General features: G+C 40.7%; 1 protein-coding gene across 1 annotated transcript; it reads right to left on the bottom strand.

The window, feature by feature from the left end:
* Positions 1-285: 285 nt before the first annotated feature.
* terf2ip (telomeric repeat binding factor 2, interacting protein) lies at positions 286-7,924 on the bottom strand. Its single transcript, XM_034083196.2, has 8 exons — positions 7,822-7,924; positions 6,578-6,824; positions 4,509-4,645; positions 4,096-4,337; positions 1,990-2,608; positions 1,785-1,888; positions 1,309-1,596; positions 286-591 (listed from the first exon to the last, which is right to left on the bottom strand). The coding sequence occupies exons 2-8, from the start codon at positions 6,805-6,807 to the stop codon at positions 370-372; spliced, it is 1,842 nt and encodes a 613-aa protein (XP_033939087.1). The 5' UTR covers positions 6,808-6,824; positions 7,822-7,924; the 3' UTR covers positions 286-369.
* Positions 7,925-11,645: the final 3,721 nt, after the last annotated feature.

The raw sequence follows: 11,645 nt of genomic DNA, 5'->3' as shown, positions 1-11,645 counted from the left end.
GAAAAGTGATATCCGTAATCAAATTACTACAATGTAGTTCAGCGAAGATAAACAAAAAGTCTTAACTGTAACCTGTGCTTTTCATTTTGCTGAAGTGTGTGAACTTGGCTGCAGTCATTAATGTAGTAAAGTCAGTTCAGCAACTCTTTACAGACATCTTATCTGCAGGTGTTACTGATAACACAATGGTTCTTTGCTGTTAGAGTTTTTTAGTGAGTGATGCATGCACAATACCAGGACCCTTACTAAATGAAATAATTCCAACATTCATTTTATTATCTTTATCTTTATTATGTGCTTTTTGGAAAATGCTTATTTAAAACTGATTTTTGTATTTATCTGCCACCACAAGAGTTCCTTCCAGCACTGTCACCTCTCTACCTCGAGGAACGCGACTCTTTTGGCCACGCCCTCCTCGCTGTATTTCTCCTGCAGCTTCTGTCGGACCCCGGGATCACCTGAGAGCAAGAGACCGTCGTCACTGCGACACCACAGGGGTCCCAATGTGGAGGAGGGGTTCAAAAGGTGCTCCAGAGCAGCAGAGAAGTCCCCGCTGGTCCTCAACAGGGCTTTGGTCACACTGATCAAGTCCTGGAATAAAAATAGTTGGGGGAGTTCAGAAATGCCCAAAATATATACAAAATAAATAAGTTGTCAAATTCACCGACAGCCAAATCCAGTTTTTGTTCTTAAGCATTTTGAACATGCATCAGGTCTACACTTATTGAGTAGCTTTGGATAAAAGCGCCACCTAAATTAAATTAAATGCAATGTAACCTACACGATCACATGACAGCTGTAATAATGAACATATTGGTGCGATTCGTCACTTTTACTTATAATTAATGCTGTTAAGCGATTTATAACATGTATTCAATAATGATATGCTTAGGGACATTCATCTAAATGAATTGCATATATCAATATTTGCTTCGAAAAGTTATATTATCCAGTACATTAGAATCAGCTATATGAAAAAAAACTTAAAAGCTTTATCGCGACACAAGCGTTGGCATTAGAAGTCAATAAATGGTTTTATTTTCAATCACTTGCGGACAGGGGGCTTTTGCTGGGTGTGCTGCTCCTTCAGCCACTGCAGTCAACATGTTGATGTATCCTTGGACAAGAAACTTAAGACCAAATTGCCAATGTTGTGAGATGTGTGAGAAAGAATGTGTGTGAATGGGTGAATGGTGACTCGTGTATGTGTGGTATTTGTAAAGGCGCTTTGAAGGGTCGCAAAGACTGCGAAAAGCGCTACAACAAATGCAGTTCATTTCCCATTCCCATTGCATCATCAGTCCTCACCTGGCCGGTCTGCTTCATCAGCTTTTTGATTCGCTGTTTGTCCTCCTCCAGCTGGACCTGAGTCAGGGAAAAGGCAGCATCTTTGTTCACCGCTGCCTCTGGTCGGGATGGAGCTTCTCTGCTGGGACCGATGACAGACTGAGAGTCTTCCTCCTCCTCCTGAGTTTCACTGTTGAATATGAACAGGTGGGCTTTGGAGGAGGAGCGGACCCCCTCAGCTGTCGCGGGGGGTTGTATCGTTGGTGTTTCGGATGGGTTTTGGAGGTCTGGAGCTACATCCTCATCCGACTGAGAGACAGGAACACAACGGTTTAATTAAATAAATCATAACTAAGGATTCTTTCATGGGGAGTATGGTTTTTTTGGAGGTGATGAAGAAAAGGATAACATCAGCGGATACAATTCAAGGATTCCTTGATCGAAAAGCAACCTCCTGACAAGCCATTTTTATTCATTATGAATCGGTTTTGTCTTACCTCACTTTCATCTTCAAACTCCTTTATAGCCAACTCTAAAATCCCCAACTTTCTCTTTTCTTTTTTCTTCTCCACTTCCTGTGGCTCTGAATTAGACTCTGAATCTGCAACATATCATTGGAGGTTGACAAATTAGAGAAGTGAAGATCCTCTATTACATAAAAGCTATAATGATTGGTCCCACACTGGGAGACGTATAACACACCTGTTGGTGCTGTTTCAGAAACAGGAGCTTGTGCGCTCTCCTCCTGCGGTTCCTCTGGCACACTGCTTTCTCTGGCTTTCTTTGAAGGCGGCTGCTCCACCATGTTGTCTTTCTTAGGAGAAGACTTAGTGGGAGATTCACTTTTCTTCGAGAGCTGCGGGGATAATCCATATCGTCTTGAAGGAGCTGCTGATCTGAGTTTTTTACCATATGGTTCAGGCGACCCCTCCAGCACAAGATGCCAGCGTGTTGGTCGTCTCTGAGGTTGTTGGGGCTTTGGGGAGGCCTTCTGTTTCTCTTTAGGCTTTTTCTGAAGAGGGGTGCCTGGCAGGGACTCGGGCTGAGCTGGAGGAGAGTCCTCTGGCACCATTTCTTTCTCAGGAGAGATGATTGTTTCAGTGCTCTCAGCTTGGATGGGCTGAGCATCTGTGTGTGGGTCCAACCAAGGTCCCTCGTCTTCGGGGGGGTTAGAAGTTTCAGCTTCTACCGTCTCTACTAGTGTGCTTTCAGCTTGTTGCTCATCAGATTGTGGATTCGCAAGTTGGACTTCTTTTTCGGGAGAGATGGATTTTGGAGATTCTGGTTGTGTGTCTTCAGCTGGTATGGGCTGGGCATCCATCTGTTGAGACACCAAATCTGTTGTGTTCACACTTCAGTTCAAGTCATTTAAATTGCTTATCAAGGGGCCAGTGTGTAGTATTTAGGGGTATGATTAGCAGAAATGGAATATAATATTAATGCTTTCATTCGTGTATAATCGCCTGAAACAAAGAACTGTTGTGTTTGTGTTAGCTTAGAGTGAGTCCTTCATGTCTGCGCAGGGAGGGGGTCCTTTTCACAGGGTCTGAAATGTTTTTGCAGTAGCTCTGAACACACAAACCAAACTCTGGCTCTAGAGAAGATCTTTTCTGTTTTTACATTACCTTAATGTTCTCGTAATTCTCAGACACGCTTGTTAAACTGCTTCTAAAGTAGTGTTATTCTAGGGATGGTGTCTAAAGACCTAAAGATTAGATAAGATAGGACTTTATTTATCCCGAAGGAAATTGTTGTGCCAGAGTTGCACAAATAAACACAGCAGCATAATAATAAAACTGTAAGCTAACAGTGCAGTAAAAAGATACCCAGGTGTTACCATGGCACTTCAATTGACAACTCTTTACCTTAGTGTGGTTAACGGAGGGGTGTGTGGGGGTACAATTTGCAACTGCAAAAATAGATGACACCAAATCCCATACAGTCCCTACAAATCACATTCAAACCTACTAAATGTTTTAACTGTGGTGTTGGTTGCAGGCAGTGAGTTAAAAAAAGAAGGTGGCATTATGTGTACGTGTTTTATGGTTACTCTGTTACTTTGAAAATGTTAATGTTTTTTTGGCACCACCGCTGATATTATGAACAAATATACTAGCACCTATCTGTGGTTTACATTTTAGTTTTACTTTTACGTATGCGCCACAACACCAAGTCAAAGTCCTCGTACGTGTCAATCTAGCTGGTAATAAACCTGTTTCTGATTCTGACCTACAGCCTCCAAAATAATCAACCTAGGATTTGTTATTTTGCAGCAATGTGGGAACTTTGGAGTTCATTTGACCATTTTACATTAAAAAATTGTTTTCAATACATTGTCGCACTAAATGGTGGTGATATGATGTAACATGAACATTATTTTTTGTATCTTTGTAACTGTGCGGAGAAACGTTGAAATCATGACAGCCCTCATGTCCAATGAAGGTTCAATAAAATGTTCACACCCTCCCTGTAATAACACCAGAATTGTCCCTGGTATGACTCATATATTGCTCAAATGAAATACCACACATGAAAGATACATTTACTCATCTACTCGATAAAATCATCTTTCAATATTCTGTAGAACAATAGACCACTAAAAAGAAGAACACCTCTATTGACAGCCTGCCAACCAAACCTGAACATTAAAAGGTTCAATAATGTTGGGTTTATTTCAGGACTGTTGCATTGAATAGGTTTAGGCTGTTAGACAGTAGTACTGTATTTAAAACTGCCTCTTATGTACATTCTGAAAGAAATATAGTTATACAGAGAAATATATAGCTAAATATCTTCAAAGTAAATTACCTTAAAATCACCCTCTACTGATTTTGTGGCTTCCTCTGCTTTCACCTCCAAAACGTCTGGTTGTTTATTTGCCTGGCGCACTTTATAGTGGCTTTTCATTGACTGCCAGGTGTGGTTGGTCACAAGCTGGTTCTCCATCTCTTGCCAAAGCCGGTTCCCCCCAACCTCGTTCTGGCACTTGCTGACATAACTCGAAATGGCTGCATCATCTTCAGATGTGTAGGGAATCCTGCCTACTTTTTCTGAAAGAATGAGAAAGTATTTGTCAGCAAATGTAAACCTAATAAACAGTGTGACATGAATATTCATGTGATAATAAAGGCTAAAGCTAATACAAAACGACTGCACACTTTTTACATCTTGTTATGAGTAAACTATGCTCCTTACAAGAAGGTCAGCTCATAACATCATACCTCCTGAGAGACGACGAGGGGTCTTGTTGAGTCTAGGAGACTGTCTCGGGGCAACTTCAGGGTTTAACCTGTAGTCCTCTAAATGCAGCTGTTCCTCCTTCTCAATACAGTCGTGAATGTACTGGGTGGACACGTAACTGAGGAATAAACAGACAGCACTTTCATTTCATGCTTTAACCATGTTTAAATATAGTTACACAATAACAATGTTGTCAATATAAATTACACTCCTTATCACCTACATATACAAAGAGTTACGGCCCCTACACACGGCGACGTGCGTTGACGCTTCAACACTTCTGCCCATTAGTGATGTGTCGGTCGCGAACTACGGGAGCCGTCTCGCCCCCCGCGAACGAGCCGTTTTTGTTTTTTTTGTTAAGTAATACAAGACAGAATGATGATGATGATGATCTCCGCGCTACAGCTGCTCCGTGAATGCATGCAGTGACATGTAATATCCAAGGATTAGAGACTGTTGGATGCTGCTGTTTTGGGCATTGCAATATATTTATTTTCTCTATGTTATTTATTTATGATTATCCTTAGGCTCAGCAAAGATTTGATGTAAGCTGCTGCTGTCTTTTTTTCTATAGTTAATGGTTACTGAAATAGAGCCCTGCTGTTTTGTCAGGGCCTTTTCTTTAAATATAATTTTAAAATGTCCATACAGTAGCCCCTTTTTTTAAATGTCTATGCTTAAGTTTGTATAGGTGTTGCTTTGTGTAGCGTGGTTCTACAAGCAAGTCAGTGCATTCATTGGGTGCTATCAGAGAGTTACACGGGTCTGTAAATGCAATGAAAACATTTGGCCACAGCAAGTCATTTATATTAAACATGTAATTTTTACTTTTGAATACTTCAGTACAAAGGATGTATTGAATAATGTAAGTGATATATGTGTACACATATAAATCATTCATTAGTCAAAACATGGCTACATTTGATTTAATTATAAAAGGTATAATATGTGGTAAACTGAAGAGCCGTTTGGGAGCCGAAAGAGCCGGCTCTTCTTGGTGAGCCGAGCCAAATGATCCGGCTCACCAAGAAGAGCCGGAATTCCCATCACTACTGCCCATTCACTTTGAAAGGGGTGACGTCACGCTTCGCCGAACTGCATTGTAGGAGCAAAGTGTAGCTTTGCTCACGTTGCTCGCTTAAAAAGTAGAGCAATGTTCTACTTTTCGATTGGCGACGGAAGCGCCAGCCAATCGAATCATATACCAGTGCAAGCTCTAGCCAATCAAACCGCTGCTTGTGTGCCCGGGGCGGGAGGTTCAGGTGATTGGTTGTTGGTCTAGCTTCAGACATGCCCGCCGGCAAGCGTCAACGCACGCCGCCGTGTGTATGGGCCGTTACTGTGCTAAAACCTAAAAGTGCTCGGCCATTAGAAAGGATGAATACAAATGTATATAAGCCATGAAAATAAAATGCTCTTGTTTTTTCCAATAAACAAAATGCTGTTTAATGATCCAATAAGGGTAGGCCTTATTTTCAACGAGCCTTAAAAGAGTGAACAGTTAAAGGTCAATAACAAAAATGTTCATATGCTTACGTCCATACATTCATTCTTGAATTAGTGTTTGACGAGACAGACAGCAAAGGCATGTTTGGAACATTGTGAGTATTTCACTGAATAAATTAGACTTGGGCTGTGGTTATTGTGTGACAGTTTGTGAACTGATATGTTGATATCGTTTTGCTGTTTTTAAACGCAGCCTGCCCTCTACCTACCTTCATTTATCAAAATTGTCTCTGTCTTTGCATGCCTCAATTCAAGATTGAGGCATGCAAACAAAAGTAAACATTTCTATAATAATTCATAGTTAGACAGGGTAAATAATGACATTCAAAAAGGAAATTTGGGATGAAGTATTCTTTGGATCTAGATGTGTGAATGTTGGGCAGAAATATTCTTAAACTATGATTATTGAATGGCTCAAAATAACCATCAAAGCCAAGAAAGGTCCTTACATGGTATGGTCATGTTTTATCAACTGAAGAGGCTGAACAGTATTTCTCCTCACATAACACACTCCCTAATGGCATCCCAGCCTAGCACCTACCAGTGAGCAGTAGTTTCAGGAATAGAGCCGTTTTCTTCGGGGTCAATGAGCAGAATGGCCCCTGGCCGCTGCACATTGCTCAGGATCCCTCCTCCAGCTGCAATGAGCGGCTGGAGCTTGCATTTAACAGGACCCGGTCTCAGGAAGAAGGACATGGGTTCACCGTCAACCGTCATGAACAGAACTGGGGAGATGTCAGATATGGCCGCATCCTGCTGTGTGGACGCCATGCTTTCAAATGTTTCACCTAGTGGAGGAGGGTCAATTACAGAAAAGACAGCCCTTCAAACAAATGAAAAGTTACTGTAATACATACAGATTTTTATAAAGTAAAACATGGACTACATTGAAATAAATTGAGGAAATCTAGGGTAGGTTAATTTGAATAACAATATTTAAAATGATTATCCCCCAATTATTTTTTTAGAAGTCCTAAAATCCAATTTAAAAAGGGTGTGTCTTATTTGTCTAGTTCCATAATAATATCTCATATGGATTGAGAGGCAATGGCTTACATAAACACTTAATTTATTAAAGTTTATTCAACTTGTCTAGTATGTCTACAGTAAAAAGCTGGACTCAAATCCAACAAAGAGAAGTGTTTTATATGACAGTGTAGTTAGTAACACTATGCTGCATTGAGTCACTGGCTCACATGACATGGAAGTTGATGATATTCTAACACAATGTGTTTGATAAACCAATTAATGGCACATCAGTAATCAGTTATTATAGTAATCAGTAATACTTATATATTTGTAGCAAGTGAAACCATTTGATTAAGAGGAAGGGCTCTGAACGTCCACTTTGAAACTGAAGAAGAGGACTGGAGTGAATGCCTGTCAAATATCAAGCCAAAAAACAACTTCAACGCAATCTTTAAAGAGCATAGAAATATGTCTGACATAGAAGAAGTTAAGTAAAAATTAAAAGCAAGCTGCATTATCTGATCGATATCTTATTCAATCAAAAATGTGGCGTTTAGTTTATGTTAAAATACTGTTCATTTTGGAGGAATTAGTTAGCGATGCTTCTATTCAATTCATGGAACTGATCAGGTGTTGTCCAAACCAGTTTTATGAATGAGTGTTTGCACATGCATTAGATACATTTTAGTACTACTTTTTCCCGTTGCTTAGGTTACAGTAGCCCGTTTAACGGCAGAGCATTAAGAGAGCTTTGCAGCCAGATTAGCTGATTTAATGACTAAACAAAATACATGAGACATTGCACTTAATTCTTACCATGTAATTTGTTTACTTCGTTCTTATGTGAGCTTTCCCGCCGCGAAAAAAACCAAAACAGATCAACCGGCTACTTCCGGGTCTTATTCTTCCTCGCCGGATTGATTCCAGGTAATGTTGCATAACTGCCCCCTCTGTTGGATGTTTGTAAGTATAACATAATATATTTTTCTTAGAAAACTGTGAAAATGGTACTGTAGGTCAGCCTGCCCTGAGCCTATACAAATCTTAAGCTATTCATTTTAATGAATTGCTTATGCCCATAAAAGTTAATCATTAGAATAATAGTTGGGTTTCTTTCTGCAGGAAAACCATGCAAGAGGGGTAAATTGAGCCAGTGGGTAAATTGAACCACCCCCTGTAACCAGGCAACGCCTTATAGTTGTAATCCTGTGACCAGAAATTATTCAAGCTCCTCCCATTTCTCCTTGCCTGTGAAAGAGAGATCCTCATTGTGTTCTGGTAAGTAAACATTTTTAGAAAAAAACGTTTTTTGCTTGTCAAAGTACATTTTCTAGATGTCAGCTATATCGGCTGTCATGTCAAAAAAAAAGTATCCAGGTTTAAACACTTATATTGTATATGTTGATGTGTTAGCAGCGTATTAAACCATGTGAATTTGAATGCTAGGCTATTTTTTCTAAAATGGTGGCTAGGGGGTAAAGTGAACCATGGGCCTTGGGGTAAGTTGAGCCAGTTTTTCAATGGAGAAATGAATGAAAGTAGGCCAAGTTGATAATAAGAGCTCATTGTAGGCTACATTTGAAGTTGAATTTACCCTGTCTTTGATTGGTATGATGTATGAAATTGTATCACCATTTGTATGATTACTTTTCCTTTTAACATGTTAAGAAAAAATCAATCAATTCAATCGAAATTTATATTAAAAATATTTGAAAAACTAAGCTTGTATTTGGTTTGTTATTTATTGTTTATAGTTACCTTTAAGATTTGTTGTAGGTATGCCCAGGTTTGAACAGATATGCCCAGGTTTGAACCGTGGTTCAACTTTCCCCCTGTCCTGGATCAACTTACCCCTACACTGGGGCAAGTTGAGCCACAACACTTATTTTTTTTAAGAAGTAATATTTTCACTGCCCTTGATCAAATATTAATTCTTATCATTGCCATTGATAGGAGACATCCTGAATTATAGGTGTGTGTTTTCATTTTTACTATGTGTCATTTATCCTTGCTTAGAGGACAGCATAACTAAAAAATGGCTCAACTTACCCCACTCTCCCCTATAACACTTGCTCTGTCTCTTTTGCTAGCTATGTTATTTAACAAGAACACTCAACAAATGCAGTTCCTACTTTGGTAATACATTGTTATACATTCCAAATAGACATAAAACATGTCCCCTTATGTTGTGTTCGGGTCTCCCGTGACCCGTTTCAAGTTAAAATTATATAATAACTACGCTCTTGTTTTTTTTATTTGAACAAGGCTTCATTATATCCTCCACAACAACTATATAAACACTACAAAACTGATTTTGACAAAGTCTGAAGGTGTATAGCCTAATTTGGTGTTCGGGTCTGGGTAGACCCAGCAGCATTGTTGTGGGTGACTCGAGGTCAAATTTGGCCCAATCAAGATTCATCTTTGACTTTAGACATCCCAGCCCCACCCCCTTCATTCACTGTAACAATATTTTTTTCGCAACATGCACCTAGTCTCCCATCCCTCTGGCCCCCTTCCCCCACGGGAACTCCACCTTTCTCAAAGAATATGTATACTAACACTTGAAACTGAACACACACATGCACGTGTGCAATATGTGGTGTAATGTGTTTTGGGGCCATACAATTAAATTACAACAGGATTGTACGGTTATGAATGCATAATAAGTTAGTTATGATGTAGTTAAAACAATATTGGATGATAGTCATTTTTTTGGTGTGTTTTGGATTGAAATAAATCATGGGTAAAAATGGACCCGCGAACACCATGAACAGTAACAACACAAGGGTTAAAATGTAACACTATGTTGTATTGCATGGTTGTTAGCTACTTCACCATAATATAGAATATATTTTTTCCCAGCTTCTCTGATGCTTGTGTGCACGTCTGAGCAATGTGGGAGAATAGTGTGCGCCTTATTTAGCATGCTCAAATTCAGGGGCGGCGCCAGGGGGCTAGGGGGGCTGAAGCACCCCTCAGAATTGCCAAAGCACCCCCAGGAAATATATGCGTTTTTAAAAAAAAAATTATTATTATTATTTTTATTAAATTACATTAGAAAAATGATTAATTACATCAATGCAAATGTGAAACAAAATGATTTTTGACCAAAAACATAAAGCCAACACAGGTGATATGATTAGGCCAATGGCCAGCACAGTGAGTTTCCTGTTAGCTAGAGCGCCAAATTATTTGCTAACAGCAAAGTGAAAAATGTATCGTTTTTTAGTCCTTAAACGGGGATTCCATAATCAGAATCGGGGATTCCATAATCAGAAACATCCGACCATGCTCTGCCTCCCTGGAGCCACCGTCCCGGTTATCCTGGAGAAACTCCCGGGGCTGCTGCACTCACTCCCGTCCTCTGTCAATCGTCTAATCGTCCATGTGGGGTCTAAAGATACAGCCCGCCAGCAGTCGGAGCTGACAAAAAAGGATTTTAAGAAACTTTTAATTCTTTTACGGCTCTGTGAAAAGTCGGTTTTTATTTCAGGTCCGATCCCAACGCTAGGCCGTGGAGCAGGGCATTTCACTAGGATCCTCAGCCTTCACACCTGGCTCCAATCCGCCTGCAGAGCTGACCATTTTGGTTTTATTGACAATTTCAATCTATTTTGGGACAGACCCACCCTCTTCGGCACTGATGGAATCCACCCGATCAGGCTTGGTAGCCACATGCTAGCGGCTAACATGCATCACCACGTTGACACACCACCCTCTCCGGCGGTTTCATCCAAGGCCACTGTTTCCACGCCTGCCGTCTCGCTCTCTGGCGCCACCCAACGACCAGAGGCTTCTATACCAGTGCAGCGTCCTATTAGTGTTGTGGCCTGCTTACACAGGTTGGCGAATTGGACTGAGAACAGAGGATCCAAGGGCATCCGTCTGAATGTAGGTAATGTATCACATTTTGTAGTGATTCCACATGCTCCACGTTCTGTCGTTAACATTCAGAGTGGTGGTATGTCAAACACACTCAAACTGGCTTTATTAAATGTCAGGTCTTTAGCAGGTAAATCATTTTGAATCAATGATTTTATCACCAGCACAACCTGGATTTTATGTTTTTAACTGAAACTTGGTTAGACCAAAACAACAGCACAGCTGTTCTTATAGAATCAACTCCTCCCAACTTTAATTCTATGAGTCAGGCAAGACTACATAAGAAAGGGGGTGGAGTAGCCCATTCAAAGTGAATGGGGAAGCGTCAACGCACGCCGCTGTGTGGACGGGCCGTCACCCCTCCTCCGTGTGCATTTCAGCTATTGGGACGTCCTTCAACATGGCGTGTCTTGATCGATTTCCGGGTCAAGTCCCGGAGGAGGGGAAGAAAGGAGTCGAGGAGTATTGGGATGAGGCTAGAGAGTATGCCTGTTATACTGAGTGATATATATTATACACACTGCTCTGCTTTCTGCACCTCACAGCTGTTCTCTCTGGAAACATCGCGTTGCGATGAGAGCAGTTTCTAAAATAATATCCAGGGGATGCATGCAGAGCTGTGATTGGCTGAGATAAGTCCGGCCGTGCGTCACGACTCTTTGAAACATCTCTGTTGCCGGAAATGCATCCACGAAGGAGCCGTGGAGGACCCATCAGTGTATCCTCAGTTATAGCTCCTCCAGAGAGCCTCCTCG

Source organism: Pseudochaenichthys georgianus, chromosome 5 (assembly GCF_902827115.2).
Source record: "Pseudochaenichthys georgianus chromosome 5, fPseGeo1.2, whole genome shotgun sequence".
Taxonomy (NCBI): Eukaryota; Metazoa; Chordata; class Actinopteri; order Perciformes; family Channichthyidae; genus Pseudochaenichthys; species Pseudochaenichthys georgianus.
This window is presented reverse-complemented; position numbering and strand designations above follow the sequence as displayed.